This window comes from Triplophysa dalaica, chromosome 18 (assembly GCF_015846415.1).
Source record: "Triplophysa dalaica isolate WHDGS20190420 chromosome 18, ASM1584641v1, whole genome shotgun sequence".
NCBI lineage: Eukaryota > Metazoa > Chordata > Actinopteri > Cypriniformes > Nemacheilidae > Triplophysa > Triplophysa dalaica.
Window position 1 is genome coordinate 1,426,674 of NC_079559.1, and position 21,925 is coordinate 1,448,598.

The window sequence follows — 21,925 nt, forward strand, 5'->3', positions numbered from 1 at the left end:
AAATCTGTAGTATACTGTAGTATGTTTTAAAATTATATATAGTATTAAGTTGCTATGTTCAAAAACTATTGTATCTAGAAATTATACTATAGTAAGAATTTTCCTTAATACGGTTTTGTTTTTACGAAAGTAAAATAATGTATCTTGATTTAGGAATGTTTTATTTTTGTACTGGAAAACCTGGAAAGACATTTATTTGTGGTGTGTTTGGTGAAGATAAAGCTGTATTAGTTTAGTGTTGTGTTCTCTGCAGTGGTTGTGTAACTCTGACATTAAAGTCTTCATGACAAACACAGCAGGTTCATGACAACTTCAAGACGTCTCTGTGTTCCTCTGTGTGTGTATTGTGCTTCATTAAATCATGTGTAGATGTTTGACCGAGAAAGCATCTTGTGACAAATGTGTATTTACATTTTGGGGTATGAGTGAGCATTTCTCCATCACTTACTGCTTAGACATCTGCTCAGAAGAGCTGTGATGATAGAGCTCACAGTAGGAGTGCAAACGAACACATAAAGAGTTTCTGAAGGGGATGGACACGATGGACACTTACGTGTGTGTAGAGGTAGAGAATCTAAGTTAGAAATGTAAAAGACCGAATAGATGGAAAAACATCTCGCCGCGTCTCCCCCAGAGCCAGGCTCCATCGCACTGCCGTTGCCATGGAGACAACAATGGTACCTAGGAGTGAAGGGTGTTGCAGATGCATGGAAATGCTGGTCGTGACGAGCCGGCAGAGAGCTGGAATTAGCAGCAATGAGACTTGAAATGAACCGTTTACTTTTCATTTTATCCTAGAAATCCTTTTGAGGTCTGTGCAATTCTTCTGCTCTCATACTCATCCACAGAAACTTTTTAGTTGGGAATTTATGTCACATTCTATTAGGAGAACAAGGAGGATGTAACAATAAAATGAAAGATTGTGTTAAGCATCCCGAGATTTGGTAAATATAAACAATAAAAGCGGTAAAATATTCTTTGTGGGTTCATTTGTGATCTTCAGTTGATGGGTTTTAATTTCTGCCCACTTTTTGCATTTTTACGCCTGATGTTATTTGTGCAGGAGAACAATTATTCTGTTATTGAGAATTAAACGTCACATTAGAGGAGATTATTGACAAAAGAAAGCCGTGCTGACTCACCACCAGGGTTTTTTTTCATGACATTCTCCATTCGGGAGGTAATTTCACAAAATGTCAAGCACCTCTTTTCTATTATTTCTGTCGATGCAATTATCAGTTTGATGACGCCAATGTTAAATAAATAAAAGACGAATATTCTCTTCAATGTTTGTGTTTGCTTTGTGTGCTTCACCGTTTGTTAGTGGACAGCTTAAAGGGACAGTTCACCCAACAATGAAATTCTGTCATCATTTACTCAGCTTTGAGCTTTTCTAAATGTGTGTAAAAGTATTTGTTCTGATGAACACAGAGAAAGATGTTTAGAAGAATGCTTGTAACCAAACAGTTCTTGGCCACCGCTGGCTACCATAGTAGGAAAAATGAAAATGAAGCCAAAGGTGCTCCAGAACTGTTTGCTGTCCTACATTCTTCAAAATATCTTCTCTTGTGCACAAAAGAACCAAGACATTCATAAAGAAATGTGTCTACTATTGGAGTCAAAAATATCTTTCTCTGTGTTCATCATAACAAAGACATTTATACAGATTTGCAACAACTCAAGACGTAAATGATGACGTTTCATTTTTGGGTGAACTGTGCCGGGAGGCAAAGTTGTGGGATGCAAATATGGATATCTTAAATGTGTTGTGTTATAAAAATAGGTCTAGAATTGTTGTGGAGGATAAGGTCAGATTATATCTTTCAAAATGAATACTGTAAAATCATGGCTAATGGATTGGACTCAATCATGCAACATAAAAGGTGAACTGTCAAGTGAAGCCTTTACGTCATTGCATTAGACTAAAAGCGATATTTATTTGTTTGAGACGATGTTATAAAATGCATTTTTCCAGACCATTTACAATCACATTCTTTGGAAAGGCTGTTCAAGAACATCTTTCACTCTTCTAACCTTCATGTCACTCAGTTTTCACGGGAGCGTGTCCAACATGCTTTAATAAACACAGACACAGTTATTGATTCCGTCCTCTACGCTTGTCCTTCTGAATTTTGTTGCTGTTTTATAATGAAATGCTGTAAGATGTCTTGTTAGGCAGCCGTGGCCTCGCCGGACGTGATGTGCTTGAGATTTGTGAGCTGTAGCTAATGGCGGGCAGATTTGGACTCCGACTGGCTCGGCTCACTTCATCCACCCACTCTGTGACCTTTCACCCACTCAGAACATGTATTTCTCCACTTCTCTTCACTCTGCTCTTCATTTCCCTCTCTCTCTCTCTCTCTCTCTCTCTCTCTTCTGTAGACCGAACATCTCATCTGCTTCACACTCTCACGGCCTCATCATGTCTTCTGATTCGCTTCAGTCTCAAGTGATTCAAACATGTTATATAAACTTCTTTGCTTGGTTATCTCTCTGATTGCGTTCTCACCGTCCTCTCTTGTATTCGTCTTCCGATTTTCCTCAAAATGAGAGCAGGAGATGGAAAAATTCGACACAAAGTTCTGTCGTCGTCCCTGACGCTCTTGAACGTTATAGTTGACACTCAAGAATCATCTGTGTTTGGCACAGTTGATATCATAAACTGCTCAATGGATTTAAGTTCAGGTTCATTGGGAAAACTTTGGAACATCTTTTGTTTATCATTTGTGTAAGATGCGTGATCGCTGTGTTTTCTTCCGCAGGAGTACCACGCTCAGCTGGAGGAAATGCGCGTGTCCATTCGTCAACTAGAGGAGAACCTGTCCGCCGCTCGTCGCCGAAGTGACCTGTACGAATCCGAGCTGAAGGAGTCCCGACAGACCAGCGAGGATCTCAAGCGGAAAGCTGCCGAATACCAGCAGAAGATCCAGAAGGTTCGGCCGTCAGTTCTGCTTCACGGCCACTGTTTTCATGACACACGGGTTTGTTCAATATAGATCTTGTCTTTCAGGCCAAAGAACAGGGCAAAGCCGAGATGGAAGATCTTCTGAGCAAACTACAGAAGGTACATCTAATTCAAGAGATATTGCATGCTGCAGACAAAGTCAACCTCGCTGTTGTGTTTAGATGCTAGTGGTCCTGACTGGCCTTCAAATAGAAGTCTGGACCAACAAGGAGTGTTAAGCTGTTTTTTGTTTGTCGTTTTGTGAAGTCCGGAAAAAAGGAATTGATTAATAATGCAGTTCGTTTGATGAATGTTTATTTGTGAATGTTGCAGACCAATGAAGAACAACAATCAAAGATGGAAGAACTCCAGGAGAAACTTGTCAAGGCAAGTAAATAAAGGTGCAGACCATAGATCTCCGTAAAGGGGCGTTAACTTCAAACGGGAGTTTCTCATCCCCATTTAGAGATCTCCAGGCTGCCCCTATACCCGTTCACATTGTGAAATGTCATGTCTCACACACTGACTGAAGACTCAGGCGTCAATGACCCATGGCTCCGTCTTCATGTTGTCCAGGCTGTGAAGGCGAGTACAGAAGCCGCTGATCTCCTACAGAACCTCCATCAGGCTAAAGAACGCCTGGAGAGAGACCTGGAGCGACTGCAGACCAAAGAAGACTCGACAGACAGTCTGCGCAGACGCTTGCGTGAGACTGAGGTGAGACATAACAGAACTGCTCCTGTGGTTGTCCTGCATTGATCTATGAGCAAACTAGATGTATTTTGCTAAAATTTAACCTGATGTGTTTATTTACCACAGTTAACCCTAAAGAACACAGTTTACTATAGTAAATACTAATGTATACCACAGTGTATCCTACAGTTTATCAATTTACTATAGTTAATGGTTTTGGTTTACTATAGCCTAGTATTTAATGAAGTATACTACATTATTATCTACATTTTATTTAGGATTTACTATAGTTTATGTTTAAGAACACGGTTAACTATAGTGAATACTAAAGTATGACACGGTTCATACCACAGTTCTTCAATTTAATATAGTTAATGCACTTCAGTAGAATACAGATCACTATATTATATACTAAAGTATTTACTACAGTTTATCAGTGTACTACACTTAATGCTAAAGAATACTGTTTACTATAGTAAATGCAGAAAAATGTCACATTATTTACTACATTTGATCAATTAACTCGAGTCAATTCTCTATAGTACAATACAGTTTACTATAGTAAATACTAAAGTATACTACAGTATTTACTACAGTTAATGCTGCAGAATACTGTTTACTATAGAAGCAGAACAGAAATCCATGCTTTCATGGTGAGGAACAGCAAACTTCATTACTTTTGGGTAATTGTGATTTTAATATGATGTTTGTTGGAACAGGACGGTAAGAAGACTCTGGAGAATCAGGTGAAAAGGTTGGAGATGGTAGAGCGACGCGAGGGTAAACTGAAAGAAGATATTCAGACCAAGTCACAGCAGATCCAACAGATGGCCGACAAAATCATGGTACGACTGAGACACGAGTGAACGCAGGACCCCTGCTGTATCTCAGACACACACACACACCTAAACACACACACACACACACACAGGTAAACAGTTGAGTCGTCGAGATCGCTGACGTGTCAATGAAATGCAATTTCAACGCTCCAGAAACATCAACAGGAACTACGACACACACAGACCTTCTTGGCTAAGACACGTGACAAGAATTAGTCACGATATACCTCCTCAACCTCTCTGATCATATTAAACACATGCTTTCTGTCTTCACCTGTATGTGTTGACCATCTGAGGTTGACAGGTGTTCTCCCAGCATGCTCTCTGGCCTGTCATGACTCCAAAAATGACAGATTGTGAGAGTGGATCATCATTTCTCTTTGGCCATGAACATACGTGTCACAATGACTGTGTGTTTAAATTGAATGATTTATTTATTATTGATTTAGGGGCGGTTTCCCCCGACAGGGCTTAAACCAGACGGACTTAAATGTGAGAGGTGTCTTAATTGAAAACAACTTGCACTGACATGTCTTAAAATATATCAGTGTGATTGTTTTCTCTCAAGATGCACACCGGTAATTTCTTTTTTTGGTGAAGTGAAACGACTTAAATATCCTAATTTAACCAAGTCCTGTTTTAAACTCATCCCTGTCCGGGAAAACGCCCCTTAGTCACAACAAAGAATTGCTTTGAAATGAAAAACCCATTTTGATTTAGCAATTCATCAGTTTAAGTTTATCTGGATGAAACAAAGTCATCAGTGAGACCTCTGAAATATCTCAGTTGTTTAGATGGAGGAAGTATGAAACGGAGAGCAAACTTTTAGTCACCTGCTTGTCGGATTATAAAAGAAGTCACACATTAAATCTCAATTGTTTCTCCTAGACGTCAGTGAGATCAAATGGCGATCTCATGCATATGAGAAGAGACATCTCTCCTGAGGAATATCTCTGTCAGAGTTTCAGAAGAGATATCAACAACTGATCTCAGATTTGTCTCGTCTGCAATCGAAACTCATTGTTATTGAAGATCTCAATATCAACTCATCAAAAGATTATTTGACCTCTACAATCTACATCCATTAACACCTCCAGACTCTTCACGTGTTTCAACAATTACACTCTCATTTGTTTCTGTTTTATTTCTCCTATAAGACATTTTAGGAGAAGCATCTGAGATGCCTAACTGAGACACAACTGAGAACTTCATCCAATCTCATAAACGGGCAACATCTGAGCAATAACAGGGGATGTCTCCTCATGGAAAAGTTTTTTTTGGTTTTGGCGAAGGCGCAGAGATTTGATTGGTTTTTCCTTTGTGGTCTGTCTGCAGGAACTAGAAGAGAACCTGCGTGAAACACAGGCCACGGCGCAGCGCATGGAGACACAGCTGGAACAGAAGAAAATGCTTTACGAAGACAAGATTATGGTGAAACCCACAGTTCATAAGAGTTTAGCACCATCAATGTATCCGTCAGAAACTAATATAGACCTCTTCTTCATCGTGAATAATAGAGACCGAACAATAGATCCACCTTACAACTTCTCTCTAAATTCAGATTCGGTTTGTGATGTGTGTGCGTGTGTGTTTTGGAGGTTTTGGAGAATCAGATGAAGGCTGATTTGGCTGAGAAGGAACTGCTGGAGTCCAAACAGGACACATATGAAGAGGAATCTCGAGAGAGTGGCAAAGTGATCAGCGACCAGGCTGCGGTACGACATCTTTATACAAAACAATTCACACAAGAAATGTTTTCTTCACTGATATTCTGTGCGTTACTAGAGATGTCATACAGAATAAAAGGGCTAGTTCACCAAAAACTGAAAATTCTGTCAACCTCATTCCCCAAGAAATGTCCTTTGGTAACATTCTTCCAAATATCTTTCTTTGTGTTCAACCAAACAAAGAAATGTATCCAGGTTTGGAACAACTTAAGGGCCACTAATTCATGACAGAATCTTCCTTTTGGGTGAACCGTCCCTTAAAGTAAAATTTTAATTATACTAATAAAATTTGTTGATTAAAAAGCATTTGCGAGTTAAAAATGAACAAAGTAAATGCTACACAGTTCAGTCATAAAGGAAAAGATCTCTTCTGAATGTCTCTCATGCAGACCATCAATGCCATGGAGTCGAAAGTGACCAATCTGGAGCAGAGAATCACCGAGCTGTCCGAGGCCAACAAACTCGCCGCCAACAGCAGCATTTACACACAGAAAAACATGTGAGTTCACGGGCATGAAAATAAACTCAAAACACAAGCTCAGTGGTTAGAGCACGGCGTTAGCAACGCTAAGATCAGAGGATCGTTTGCAAATACTTAGAAGCAAATGTATAGTACAATGCAATGTTAGTCACTTTGGATAAAAGTTAAATGTAATGACTCTAAACTCTAAAGCAGGAATGTTGCTCACCAGTTATGCCAAGAAACAAAATATTCATTTGATCATGATTGTTTTAACATTTGAATATTGAACATTGGTGTGTGTTGTCACATTGCTGTTGTTCAGTGTTACACAAAAGTGCTGTTATATAACGTCCATATATAACATATATAACTAGCAATAAAGCATTTACTGAATTTTAAAATAACGCTTCCCCACCGTTTTTTGCAGCTTTTACATTCATGCATTTTGTATACGCTCTTATCCAAAGTGCGTTATCCTATACATTTGTTTCTAACTATGTGCAATCCTCTGGGATCGAACCCATGAACTTGCCGTTGTCAGCACAGCTACAGAAAAGCCGTGTGATATTTACACTGTTCACATGAATGAGCCGTGACCATCATCATATGAAATGTGTCTGAATGCTAATGTGCCATGAAGGCATTTCTTAGTGTTAAGCATGAGGTTAATCAAAGTTGACCCCGTGTGATAATTGAATCCAAATCATGACTATTTGACTATTTGTTTATTTTTATTTATAGTGAAATCATGGTAAATGTTTGTAAAGGCGGCATTTTGTTATTTGGATCAAGGGGCTCAGTCTGTTAACTGAAAATATATATATATACTGTGTATTAGGGATGTAACAATATCAAAATCTCACTGTACGATGATACATAAATAATAACAATACAGCCCACGTTACGATATTGGTTGCAATATTAAAAATGAGAAATGTCATGGAAATGGACCCTAAGCATCCTCTTTTCACAGAGGTGTGAGTTATTGTATGAGACGGGTCAAATGGCCTAAAAATCCCTTTTATATCATAAAATAATTGCGCCTGATGCCAAATTTTCCAACATTCTCTATTTTAGGCCCGGAAGACCTACCGCTTCATACAGTCATGTGACCACCATACTATTGAGACAATTTTGCGACTGCAATAAGACGATATCCATAATATTGTTACATCCCAAATATATATATAAATATAAATTAATATAATATATAGGTAAGTCATTAGAAGCAATTCATGAAGATCTTTGGGTTGGTGTGAAAATTACAGACAGGTGTGTTAGGGGCTGTATCCACTGAGGCGCTTTTATGCGGCTGAAACAAAGTTCTTCCCAAAGTTGAGCATATTTTAACTCCGGGTGCCCGGTCGAACGCCGGCGATGATCGTGGGAAAAACGCATAGCACCAGCGCTGAGCACGGGGAAAAAACGCCAGCTGCTCGCGTTTTCAAAAAACCCGGCGTTTCCATTGTAAACAATTGAAAAAACACGCCTTACGCCGGCAGACACAGCCCCTTAGAGCGGACTCAGATCTAAAGAGAATATTTAGAAGCTGGACTGAGTTCTGTGTGAGACAAAGTGCAGTTCAGTTAATCTGAATAAAAACGTTCAAGTAAAAGAGTAAACAAACGCTTGAGGAACACCAGCATTCTTTGTGTGTTCATGTGTTACTCTGGTGATGGAGGATGATGTTTGTGTTCTTCAGGAAAGCTCAAGAGGAGATGATCTCTGAGCTCAGACAGCAGAAGTTTTATCTGGAGTCTCAGGCTGGTAAACTGGAGGCACAGAATGCAACACTGGAGGAACATCTGGAGAAGCTGACGCAACAAGAACAGACCAACAAGAGCAGAGTTCAAGAGCTGGAGGCCAGAATCAGAGAGGTGATGATGGATCAATCCAGTCAATATAAGTTATTAATGAGACATGTTTATGTTTTAATGTATTTAGCTGCACTCGACAAGATTACCCGTGGTACCCAGATCAGTGAATGTTGTCAGTGATTGTTATTAGGAAATGTCGACTGACCAATCAGAATTTAGTATTCCTGAAAGCCAATGTAATAAATCTCAATAAAATGGAAGGAAGGAGTCGGGAACCGGCAAACATTTAAACATTTAATATAAATATTAACAGCCGGCGGCCCCTCTCGGACGACCGCCGGCGAACAAAACATAAACATAAATACCAATATAAATACAAACGTAAAACAAGTTCGGGCCCGGTCCTCTCTCTTCGACGGTCCGGTCGCTCGTTCCTTTTATGCTCCCATCTCCTACGTGATTCGAGCCCGGTGTGCGCACAGCTGGCGCTAATTCACAATTACTCACCTGACTCGAACCACGGTCTCGCCCCGCCTACTCTACTACAGCCATTTAATCCTTTAATAAGTTAATTTAGTTTTTATATACTGTATATGAATATGAATCGTTCACAGATGGGTCTTGAGCACGAGGAACAGAAGCTGGAGATCAAGAGGCAGGTGTCCGAGCTGACGCTGTCCCTTCAGGAGAGAGAGTCTCAGATCAGCAGTCTGCAGGCGGCACGTCGCGTTCTCGAAACTCAACTACAGCAGGCCAAGACTGAGCTGGAGGAGACCACCGCAGAGGCCGAGGAGGAGATCACTGTGCTCCGGGTGAGGAGGAAAGCACACCACTCTCAGCTCTCAGATTTTAGATTGACAGCTTCAGTTCAGCCCTCGATATGTGCAGTATCATATCGCTCTCATGTCCTACAGTCGTAATGAATAATCCTGTGTTTAACTGTCTCTGGTCCATTGTGTTTCTCATCCTCACAGTGGAGTAAACATCTTCCCACGTTTCTCCGCGGTTGTTCTCAAAGCGTCCTCACCCCCGGTCGTTCTCCTGCATGACATCACACCTGTCAAAACGCTTCAAAACGGCTCATGTGCACTTCACAACGTTCTGCACTCGTCTGCCAGAGTGAACGCTTTTTGCAAATATGCCAATTTTCACTCTTATTTCTTTTTTCAAGGCCCATCGGGATGAAATCCAGCGCAAGTTTGACGCCCTGAGAGACAGCTGTGCGGTATGCAAAACAGATTCTCTGTGCATTTGAACATCATCTCACCCCCTCCAGTTTCACCAGTGCGTGTGAGAGAGAGAGAGGTGGATGGATGGATGAAGAAAACGAGAGAGGGATGGTTAAACGGATGGACAGACTGCCAGGCGGACAGACAGACAGAGAGAGAGAAAGATTAATGGATGGATAGACAGATAGATGAAGAAAGAGAGAGAGAGAGAGAGAGAGAGAGAGAGGGATTGACGGACAGAGAGAGAAAGAGAGAGAGAGAGAGAGAGAGAGATAGAAAGATTAATGGATGGATAGACAGATGGATGAAGAAAGAGAGAGAGAGTGAGAGAGAGAGAGAGAGAGGAATTGACGGACAGAGAGAGAGAGAGAGAGAGAGAGAGGGATGGAGGAAGAAAACTAAAGAGGGAGGGTTGGACAGACAAGTAGACAGACAGACAGACAGACAGACAGACAGAGAGAGAGGGATGGATGGACGCACGGACAGACAGAGAGACAGACAGAGATGGATGGATTGACAGATAGAAAGAGAGAGAGGGGTGGCTAGATGGATGGAGAGAAGTGTGTGTTTGTGTTTGCGATGCCTCTGGAGTGTGTTTCATTATTATGGAGTGCAGCGTATCTCTGCCCTACTTTCACATCTCACCCACACTAAAGCTGTTTCAGCGCTCCGACTCAACCCATGCCATATTCTCATCTCGCTCCATAAGGCCTCGTGTTTATTACATGAGAACAAAGATTTACATGTTTGAAAGAAATACAGATGAGTGATAAAATGATCATTAGATAGAAGCTCACACTGTACATCCTGTGTTTAGTGTTGCTAGGGGGCAGCTCGAAATAGCATCATGCCCACTCAAAATACTTCAACAAACCCAGTGAGATGTGCTGACAGACACCCACAACACCGCATCGGGTTGAGACTTTTGTATGGCCAAACATCACCTCAGGGTTTTCAGAAAATCTAAAAATATCGTTGATAAATTCAAGTTTCTGGGAGGAGCACAATCCTGATTCATACACTTCTGTACTGTACGTACACACATCTTAAATATTCACAAGAGTTTAATGGAGAGACAAAGATTAAAAGATCTTACAGAAAACTCTCCATTATCATCGCAACTCACATTCATTCATATTAAAATGATACTTCACCAAAAATAAATATTCTGTCATCATTTACTCACCTTCAGGATGTTTCAAATCTGTATACATGTCTTTGTTCTGATGAACACAGAGAAAGATATTTGGAAGAATGCTTATAACCAAACACATATTGCCCTTCCATAGTAGGAAAAAATACTTTTTATCATTTTATACCAAATATCTCAGTATTTTGGTTACTTTTCCCTTAAAAAAGTAAAGTAAGGGATTACTCTATTTCTCTGTTATTTAAGTAGTTACTTCTGATGTAATCCAGCTAAATACTATATGTGTGTGTAATAGTGGAATTGACATCAAAATTCAAGGCAGAAACTTTAAAATCTGTACTTTAATGTATAATTCTAACATTTGTAATACATTGGTATATCAATAATACTACTTTATGTAGTTTTATATTGTTTATTTAAATGATAAAAGAGTCATTTCTTGTCTATCCTTGAATCACTTAACTAATCAAGGTTGATGTAGGATAAAGAGTCATTAGTAATAAGTCATTCAATATTTTTTGGAGAGAGTCGTTTGTAGAGTAATCTAATTAGACTGATAAATATTTTAATAGTAACTAGTAATGGTTTACTTTATCAGAGTAACTTGCCCAACACTGTTCCAGAGGCTTTAGACTTCAATGCATGAGTTTCTACAAATCTGCTTTGAAAATGTCTAATACCGAACACACAATTCAAATAACAACGTCTTCACAAATAGGTTGTTGGTTTGTAAAGTGAGAGAAACAAAAGATGATCAAATGTTAGATATGTATAAAGTGTAAATGTGACTGGTGTGAAGAAGTGTGTTAAAGTGGGTCAGCGTGTGCCTTTAACAGCAATAACAATAATAAGGAGTGCGGAAACCTCCTCCGCACCAGAGGAACGATTGGCACGGATGATTCGCCTGGCACGCCACGCGCACGGACAGCGCTCCATATTCAGCTGCATCTTCTCTGTTTGTCAGATGGAAGATTTCTGAAGCTTTGCAAATGTGCATAATGAAATGAGAAATCATTTAAATAAAAGGGTTTTAGTTCCGCACGCCGCTTTCTTGAAACTGGACTTTAGCAGAGCCAATAGAAATGAGATCTCTCTGATATCTAAAAGTGTTCAGTTCACCCAAAAATGAAAATCCTGTCATCATTTACTCATCCTCAGATAGTTCCAAACCTGTGTAAATGTATTCGTTGTGCTAAACACAAAGGAAGATATTCGGAAGAATGTCAGCAAGCAAACAGATCCCATCCCCCTTTCACTACCATAGTAGGGTAAATAAATACTATGGGAGTCAATCTGTTAGGTTACTGACATTCTTCCAGATATCTTCCTGTGTGTTTAGCTGAACAGAGAAATGTACACAGGTTTGGAATAATCTGAGGATGAGTAAATGATGACAGGTTTTTCGTTTTTGGGTCAACTGTCCCTTTAACGGTAAATACTTTGTATGCTTTATAAATATTGTAGTTGTGATCCCATCAGTGTACTGTACATCTTCACTAAAGGTTGATGATGTTTCTCAGGTGATCACAGATCTGGAGGATCAGTTGAACCAGCTGACGCAGGAAAACGCCGAGCTGAACCGCCAGAACTTCTACCTGTCCAAACAACTGGACGAGGCCACGGATGAGAGCGAGGAGAGAGACCAGCTCAAACAAGACGTGGAGCGAATGCGCAGAGAGGTCGCAGACAGAGAAATGCACCTTAACAACCAGAAGCAGGTAAACAAACTGATCCAGCCAATCAGATCTCTTCAATGGCTTAAACAGATTATAATGGAAATCGAGCGGAGACTCAGGTCTTCTGTTTCACAGATGTTACTCTTGAGAAGAGATCTCATGGACGTCTCAAGAAAGTCTGTTTTAAAAAGATTTCAACATGAAGATTTCTCGTGAAATATTCATAAAAAATAGTTTGAATAATATGTAATTTTATAAGAAATAGCATTTGAAATAGCATGAAACAAGATACTGAGAAATCTACGAAAATGCAACATCCAACCTATGAAAGTACGATTCTTCTGGAAACACACACGCATGCATATACACACACACACACACACAGAGATGCGTACGCAACGGGAGATGTCACAGGTAGTAATATCATTTAACAGATGCTGTTTTCTGTCATTGTCATCTAGAAAACAAGGAGACAAACCCGGTATAACAGTGAGGAAGAATCTTTACACACATTAAAGAGCTCTGGATCTTTTGTGGAAGCTTCATGTACTGCAGTGATTGTTTCATGAATCTTTCACAATGTGAGAGGCTGTAGATCAGAATTCCTTTCACAGTAAATGACGTTCTGCTGTTTTCGTAGTGAACTCTGAGACCTCAGAAGTTGATTTCTGGTGATATAACTTTGAAATCCATTTCGTTACACTGTACTTGTTATATGTGTAATGACAATAAATTGAATCCAATCCAATCCAAAAATGAGATGACACGACAACAAAAACTGAAGAAAACAATGGCTATATAGTGCCAAAACAACACACTTTAATAAACATGATGAGATATGAAGAAGAAGATATGAGGGGAGGTGTGTGCTTGTGTGTGCGTGCATTTGTGTTTGTAGGATATAGTGTGTTTGTGTCCATGTGTTTTAGTCTGTATAGTGAGTATTATGTGTGTGTAGGATGCAGTGTGTGTGTCCGTGTGTTTTTGTGTGTAGAATGCCATGTATGTTTGTTTGTGTGTGTGTAGGATGCAGTGTGTGTTCGTGTAGGATGCTGTGTGTGTGTGCGTGTGTGTGTGCATGTGTTGATGTGTGCACGTGTGCTGATGTGTGCATGCGCGTGTGTGTGTGTGTGCAGGATGCCGTGTGTGTTGATGTGTGTATGCGTGTGTGTTCGTGTAGGATGTTGTTTGTGTGTGTGTGTGTGTGTGTGTGTGTATGTTGATGTGTGCAGGTGTGCTGATGTGTGCATGCGTGCGTGTTTGTGTGTAGGATGCCATGTATGTTTGTGTGTGTGTCTAGGATGCCGTGTGTGTTGATGTGTACATGCGTGCGTGTTCGTGTAGGATGTTGTGTGTGTGTGTGGGTGTATTTTGATGTGTGCACGTGTGCTGATGTGTGCATGCATGCGTGTTCGTGTAGGATGTTGTGTGTGTGTGTGGGTGTATGTTGATGTGTGCACGTGTGCTGATGTGTGCATGCGTGTGTGTGTGTGTGTTTGTGTAGGATGAAGTGTGTGTTGATGTGTGCATGCATGCGTGTTTGTGTGTAGGATGCCATGTATGTTTGTATGTGTGTGTGTGTGCACGTGTGCTGATGTGTGTATGCGTGTGTGTGTGTGTGTGTGTGTGTGTGTGTGTGTGTGTGTGTGCGTGTATGTTGATGTGTGCATGCATGCGTGTGTGTGTAGGATGCTACGAGTGTCTGCTTGTGCGTTGATTTGTGCATGCCTGTGTGTGTGTGTTGATGTGTGCGTGTGGGATGCTGCGTGTGGGTGTGCAGGACTGGTTGTTGTGTAACTGGATGGTGTGGTAATCATAGACACTGGTAGGAGGCAGATATGTGTCATATTCACTCTGAGGCCCTCTGCACCCCCACTATTGGACTTCACAGGGGCAGAAGCACATCCGCTATATTTGGAGTCTCTCTCTCTCTCTCTCTCTCTCTCTCTCTCTCTTCCTCTCCTGTCTGTCTGAAATGTGGTTATATCAAGCTCTTTCACTAAGATACACTTCCCACCTCACATCTGCCAGATTCGAGACCCCTCAAGCCCCCTACTGGCGCTCAGAGAATGAATTCCAATGAGCAGTGAATCTGAATCCTGACCTGCTAATGAAAGTCAAAGAGACAAGAATCAGTTGCTTCTTCACGACCGGCGTGTTTATGGGCTCTCTGCTGTATTCTACTTCTATAGATCTAATGTTTCATTTAAAACTATCTGACGTATGCAGTAATGTAGCAAGTTCACTGGTTAAGATTAGTTAGCAATGCAAACATGTTCTTAAAATGTATTTTCTGTCATGTAAACCACAGTGATGAGAAGAAGTGTTTAATAAATCAGCTTGTGATTTGTCTTTCTGTTTATTCAAAATGAATAATTGATGAGATATTAAAAGGCTCAGATCTAAAAACAGGACGTTTCTCACACTTTAAAATTAGATACAAAACACATCCGATGAATCATGTAAACATGTTCGGTATTTTGTTAGAATCCCTCTTTTTGTTCTTGCGGTCATAACTTCTTTATAATGCATCTGTAAATGACTTATTAATTATTAATGAACACATTTATGAATGCTTCATGAAGGGAACTTTAATGTAAAGGGTTTCCACGTGTTCTAATGGTCACAACCCAGAAGTCCCACACAGACCACACAGGCCATCTATCCAACAGGCCATTCATCTTTATCTTTATAGTATCGGAATCATAAACATTCACACCTAGTTACTGTCGAGCAACAGGATCTGCCCAGATGAGTAACAGTGTAAACATAGCCAATAAGGAAATGTCATACAGTAAACATGTTAGAAGGTTGGGATAGTACTGTATTTATCTACTGTTTAATAGTCGAAAAAACAACAGACAAAACAAGACAATGCTGGAGATGAAATTAAAGTATAGAAAACATGCTGATGGGAACAGTCAGAGTCACAGGCCGTGTGTTTTTGTGTCTTTAGAACATAGAGACGCTGAAGACGACGTGTACGATGTTAGAGGAGCAGGTGGTGGAGTTAGAGACACTAAATGATGAACTGCTGGAGAAAGAGAGACAGTGGGAGAACTGGAGATCTGCTCTGGATGAAGAGAAGGATCAGGCGGAACGCCGAGCCCGTGACTTACAGAGACAACTGGACAATGAGAAACAGAACCGGTAGCACAAACACACACCTTTACTGCACACTGTTCAAATTTAAGTTCAAGTGAGATCGTGCATATATGTGAAAACATACAACACAATGCAATGTTGTGCCTCACAGGACCACAGTGATGCATATTAAACATATAACATGTAAAATCTTTAATCTTATTAAAGGCGTTTTTTACGGCAACAACGTTAACAAACTTATCTTCCATTAGAATCACTGTAGAGTAGTTTTCAATTAATTTAAAGCAATTAATACACAGTAGAATATGAATTAATATGAACATAAAGTAAATATAGAATAAATTGTTGTATTATAGGGGTGTAACCGTACGTGTGATTGCACCAAACTGTCACGGGTAACATTCCAAATACAGTCATCATTCCAATGCCCTACTCCCCTTTAAAAGTTTTTAATTAGGCTATATAAATACTTATGTGTATAATACTTTAAAAAATATAAAATGTATTGTTCATTTGCAAACAGTAAGGTTTTATACTTAAGTTAAACCATTAAAGCAGCGACATCTGCTGACAGATGCTTCGTTGTCAAGGGAACATGCCAGCTGAAGATAATGAAGGTCGCTTTCCCTTCGCCAAGTGCATTCCAAACGTCTACATAATGGCACGCAGATGACCTGTTACTCCAAAGTCTAAACTCCATGGGCTTTGCCCTTCGAAGGGAGTAGGGGATAGGAATGATGACTTCATTTGGAATTTTCCCCGTGACGGTTCGGTAGGAATACGCGTACCATTACACCCCTATAATATTATATCCAAACACAGACCGGAAGTTAACTTCAGGCCAGCGAATGCGTTCAAAATACTTTATATATTGAATCTAAAAGTATAACTATATATAAACTTTAAGCTGATATTTAACTAAAACTATGTCCAACTACAAGCATAAATACATATTCTTTATACACACTGGGTTTACAGTTGTCTTTACTTAAATAATCAAGTTAACATTACTTAAAATGCTGAAATTTGGACCAATAAATTAAACTTTTTAATTTACCTGTAAATATCTTTACACTTGTAAATATAAATGTTTTCCTATTATTCAGTTGAACTAAAGTGGAAGGAATGTGATTACCCAGTCAATTGAGTAAAGTCAACATATTAAAACATAATACACACAGTAATCATGCTTTACACAATGAAGATACTTTTAATCTTCTATTTAAACTATTTTGAATACACTGATTTACTATAAGTTTTGTTGAATTTTGCGTCAGTCAGCTATCACACTTCAAGTCAACAAGGTCAAGAAAGTTTGATCACAACTGGAATATATTTGCCAACATTGATAAAATAGCATCATAATTAAACATAGACAAATGAAAATGAAGCATGACTTAAGACAGATCGTCATGTATGTGGATCTCTCTCTTCAGACTCCGTGCGGAGCAGAGGAACTCAGAGTCACGTCAGGCAGTGGAACTGGCAGTGAAAGAACACAAAGCTGAAATCTTGGTTCTGCAACAGACTCTTAAAGACCAGAAACTCAAAGCTGAAGGTCTTTCAGACACAGTAAGTGTGTTTGCTGTGGGCATGTGTGTTCACCGTCAGAAGTTACTGACACACTCACATCTGTCTTGTCTAGCTGGGTGATCTGGAGAAGAAACACACCATGCTGGAGATGAACGCCCGCAGTCTGCAACAGAAGCTGGAGACAGAGAGAGAACTCAAACAGAGACTCATGGATGAGGTTCTTCACAAACACAAACATCACGTTAAACACATAAACATGGATCTGGATGATGTTCAGTTTATCGTATCATTCATAAAATCTTCCAGATCCATGATTTTCATCTCGTATAATCAAAAAGTTTGTCTGACGTCAGGATGATCGCTGATATATAAGGAATGGTCAGTATAAGTGTGTGTGACGCCTCGACTCTTCTCTCAGCAAGCAAAACTCCAGCAGCAGTTGGACTTGCAGAAGAGTCACATCTTCAGACTGACACAAGGTCTGCAGGACGCTCTGGACCAGACGGACCTTCTAAAGACCGAGAGAACTGACCTGGAGTATCAGCTAGAAAACATACAGGTATATTTCTACACAATGCGATTCACTCCACAAATCTTCCTTCGACTTCAAGTGTTATCAGCCATCTTCACATTTAATTCATCCAATTTGTTACACTTTACAGTTTGTTTCGCTTTGAAAAGTGACATCGTTTAATTGGACCTCCAAAGTAGAGTTTTAAACAAAATTACCGAAAATAAATTCATTCAAACGTGTTATAGTAAAAGTGTAGTGACCATGTGTCTTTGGCAACTTGATGATACAACATTTGTATGCTACAGTTTGATCACTATGAAACACTGTAAAAACTTTCAAAATATTTTTCCTACAAAGATAAATAAGTAACTTTCAGTCAAACAAGTCAAATGATTGTTTTGGATAAACTAAACTAAATTAGCCTAAACATGTTTATAATGACGATTATTTTGTTGACTAGACTTAGCTTCTCAATTTTTAGGCCAAAATGCGTCAGAAAGTTTGCCAAACTTACAAAACAGTGTATTCTGAACAAATAATATTGCAAGAGTTTGAAAGTTCCCAAGATGCATTGCAGCACGTTCAATACTGTGTTTCTTTGTTTTTCTTTTAAAGATTAGTGTTTAAGTTCTTACTTGCTTCATTTATGGTCTAATAATGTTTTTACTGTTAGTTATCTGTTTAAAGTTTTTAAATGAATGATGGTTTTTGATTGTTTCCATGGTTTAGGTTTGTGTGTTCAATGTCGAGGTGTAAGTTCATGACACAACGATAAAACCGATATAAATGCACTCAACACAAACTGTTCAAACAGTCATTTAATCAAAGTTTTGGTCTGTGTGAGGAAGAAAACAAGTACAATAGTAGTAAAAGACCAATACATTTGTTCACTTTTAAACAAAAAAAATCTATTTTCTCTATTGATCTTCAGTCGACAAAAAATATTGTCTTCTGTTGTTCATTAGGTAAACTTGAGTATGATGTGACAACTAATGACTTAAACATACTTTTTAAGTTGGGTGAACTTCAGTCTCTGTTTGTTGAGTAAACTCAAAATGTGCTTGTGATAGGTTGCCTTATTATTTTAAGTTACCAAATTCCAACATTATATATTTGTCTTAAGTTCTAGTATTAGTACTTGTACTATTACATAAACCGTTCATAAAGTTTTGTTTTTTGTTTTATTTAGTTTTTACGTTACTATATAAGATCAATTTATTTTTGTATTTAATTTTTTGTTTATTGTTACAGTGTCAGTGCTTTAAACTTATTTCTGTTTATTTATGATGCAACTTAAATCAATCTAGTTCCAGTTTTTGAGATAATGTTTAGGCCAATAAACAGAAAGGTTTTCAAAGTTTTCATTTTATTGAACTTAAAATAATTGTACTAATAGCACAAATAATTAATTTAACTTTTTTTAGTCTGCATACTCTCACAAGAAGGTCAAGATGATTTTGAATTTGATGAGGCCAGTAAAATTGTATACATAAGCTAATATTGAGAAAAACTGTACAGACACTAACATCTTCTGATCCGTGTGGTCAGAATTAATGAATTAAGAATAAAAGATATATAACAAACTTGGTTTTGGTTTTTCAAGGCGGCGTTCTCTCACGAGAAGGTCAAGATGGAAGGAACCATCACCCAACAGACCAAACTCATAGACTTTCTGCAGGCCAAGGTAGAGCACCCCTCTAAGAAGAAAAAGGTCAGAGTCATCCGCTGTGAATTTACTTCATAAACAAATCTGACTAACTGCTTACTGACCTGAGCATTAGGTGTCCCTCGAGCTTCAGAACCTAACAACAGCGTAGACTAACAATACAAAGCCTCAACACATCAGAAAACACATATTTATAGAATTTTACACCCAAGTCGCCCTGAGTTTGTAAGCTGTAGAAGGGGACACCTAATTTAACTGGATATTCAGCGATCGATTAACAGGACAGAGTCCCGGCGTGGACACGTGAGTCTGGGCGATTCACTGGCTCTTTCTCTCTGGATTCAGGGGATCTTTGGCGGTCGGAGGCGGGAGGAACTCCTGGCGGCGCTCGCCGCTCAGGGGCAGACGCAAGTGCCCACTGTGCCCCCCGTGACCCCTGTGCCCTTGCAATACAGTGACCTGAAGGTGGCGCTGGAGAAGGAGCGAGCTCGCTGCTCAGAGCTGGAAGACGCCCTGCAGAAAACACGTCTGGAGCTCAGAGAGGGTGCAATGCACGTTTTCTCTTTGACATGAACATCAACTACACTGTAAAACTGTGCTGTAGTTTTGCAGCATACAGTAACTTACTGTAGATTGAATTTACAATTTTGTTTTAAACAAAAACGCACCTACTTCTTATATTTTCTATCATTAGACAAGGATAAGTGTCTTGGGTTACTTTTCTTTTTATGTAAATGTATCGTAATTTATGAAGTTTTAAATATTTCTACTAGAAAACAAAACAAAAATGCTCAGGAAGAATGTTATTTTTAAAGTGTAAGGCCAGTAATAAGACCAGTCTCTTCTTGCTCAGTTGATTCTCGAAAGTCAAAGTGTTTTACTTTTGATTATAGTAAAGTTTAACTCAAATTGAAAACAGTAGTAACAGGAAAATATTAAGTAGAAATCAAATCTACAGTAAGTTACTGGCAAAACTGCTGCAAAATCACAGGAAAGTTTTACAATGTAGCAATACCTTAGCAACCACTCAAAACACCATGGCAACTGTCTAGTATCCACCTGCAACACCCTAGCATTGTTGCCGTGACTTGCAGACAGAAACATTTAACTCCAGAAAATTTAAAATCAGAGGTGCAGTTCCATTTCTTGCCACTAGGTGTGCAGAAGTGACGTTCACTTGTGTAAAAGATAAACTGTACACACTTTAAATGCCATGAAAAAAATATACTCAAATGATATGCTCTTTTAAAGAATGACCATGATCATCTCTCTTGTCTCTCTCTCATCTGTGTTTGATCCTCTCAACAGTTCAGTTTAAAGCCCTGGAGCACGGCGGACCCCCCGCCACACCGGCTCTGGCGCGCCAGCAGCTCATGATGTCCACCAAATCCAACAAGTCTCCAGATCATCAGCCCGGCGGCCCTCTGATGTCATCCAGCTCAGGCCGCAGGAAGGACGTGGCCAATCCTGAAGGTTAGAATGAGAAACAACAACAAAAAGTCCTGCTTAGTGTTTTATCTCACAATGAGAAATCCTGTAAGAATTCTTGTGATGCTTTTGGTGTTTGAATAAATGATGATGTAAGACTCCAGACTGAAGGTGCGTATCTGTAATGTACACTTACTGTGCTTCTCTGTTGTCGTCCCACAGAAATAAGGCGAGTCACTTCTGAAAGTAAGTCCTCGCTTAATTTAGTCTTAGGCGTCTCGTTCTCAAGAAGCTCTTACATTTGTGTCTGAATATGTATAAACAGTGAGTAATTTGGCATTTGACTCCAGCCGAAATATTTATAACCCATTATTTGTTTTGTTATAATAAAATATGGTTTATATCAACTCTGTTACGTTCAAAATGTTTAATGCAGTAGTAGTTAAATAGCAAATATCACCTCACATTATTTACATGCAACATTTAGTAAATTTGTGAAAAACATTGTAAAAATTGTTCATGTTCCAATAACAGAGAAATTATGAAATATTGAATTTGATGAGGCTAGTAAAATTGTAAACATATTAAAATGCTGACAAAAACTGTACAGACACCAACATCTGCTGAATAATATTCATGAAATCACTCATGAAATGATGTCAGAAAAGTACTAATTGGAAAGTATATTAAGGAGTCATTAAATCTACAGTAAGTTACTGGCAAACCAGCTGCAAAAACTACAGCAAAGTTTACAGTGTAGATGTTATTGTTGACACGGTAAACAGTTTTTTGTCAGTATTTCTCAGTTTTTGTGTGTTTTTTTCTCCTACGTGTTAGTAGTAATTCATAGAGACACAAATGAAACCGTTTTCTTGGGAATGAGTCCAACGGCTCTCCGTGATCATTTATTTCTTATGAATTTTGAATCTCTGCAGAGATAAGCTCTCTGGCCAAATCAAAACATCTCTGAATCTGAAGTTCTGTTTGGGAAAAACACAAGGTTTGGAACATACGTATTGACTGATTCAGATGTGTCGGGACACTGAGCTTATCTCCAAACGCAGCTTCATGCTTGTACATATGCACTGGTATATATGGCATACATCTGCTGTATGTCACGCTGGATGTGAGAAATCCTTGC

At 39.2% G+C, this 21,925-nt stretch overlaps 1 protein-coding gene across 5 annotated transcripts in view; it reads left to right on the forward strand.

Moving 5' to 3' along the window:
- Positions 1 to 21,925, forward strand: part of LOC130440175 (citron Rho-interacting kinase) — a 41,747-nt gene that overhangs the window by 7,560 nt on the left and 12,262 nt on the right. For all 5 annotated transcript variants that reach the window (XM_056773118.1, XM_056773116.1, XM_056773117.1 and 2 more), the window contains exons 5-24: positions 2,763 to 2,933; positions 3,011 to 3,064; positions 3,278 to 3,331; positions 3,521 to 3,661; positions 4,357 to 4,482; positions 5,812 to 5,907; positions 6,075 to 6,191; positions 6,593 to 6,702; positions 8,369 to 8,543; positions 9,098 to 9,295; positions 9,655 to 9,708; positions 12,383 to 12,580; positions 15,495 to 15,688; positions 17,080 to 17,215; positions 17,289 to 17,393; positions 17,595 to 17,735; positions 19,294 to 19,401; positions 19,702 to 19,900; positions 20,665 to 20,829; positions 21,007 to 21,030. In XM_056773118.1, the coding sequence (XP_056629096.1) occupies positions 2,763 to 2,933; positions 3,011 to 3,064; positions 3,278 to 3,331; positions 3,521 to 3,661; positions 4,357 to 4,482; positions 5,812 to 5,907; positions 6,075 to 6,191; positions 6,593 to 6,702; positions 8,369 to 8,543; positions 9,098 to 9,295; positions 9,655 to 9,708; positions 12,383 to 12,580; positions 15,495 to 15,688; positions 17,080 to 17,215; positions 17,289 to 17,393; positions 17,595 to 17,735; positions 19,294 to 19,401; positions 19,702 to 19,900; positions 20,665 to 20,829; positions 21,007 to 21,030 (2,566 nt within the window). The remainder of the gene's footprint in view (positions 1 to 2,762; positions 2,934 to 3,010; positions 3,065 to 3,277; positions 3,332 to 3,520; positions 3,662 to 4,356; positions 4,483 to 5,811; positions 5,908 to 6,074; positions 6,192 to 6,592; positions 6,703 to 8,368; positions 8,544 to 9,097; positions 9,296 to 9,654; positions 9,709 to 12,382; positions 12,581 to 15,494; positions 15,689 to 17,079; positions 17,216 to 17,288; positions 17,394 to 17,594; positions 17,736 to 19,293; positions 19,402 to 19,701; positions 19,901 to 20,664; positions 20,830 to 21,006; positions 21,031 to 21,925) is intronic.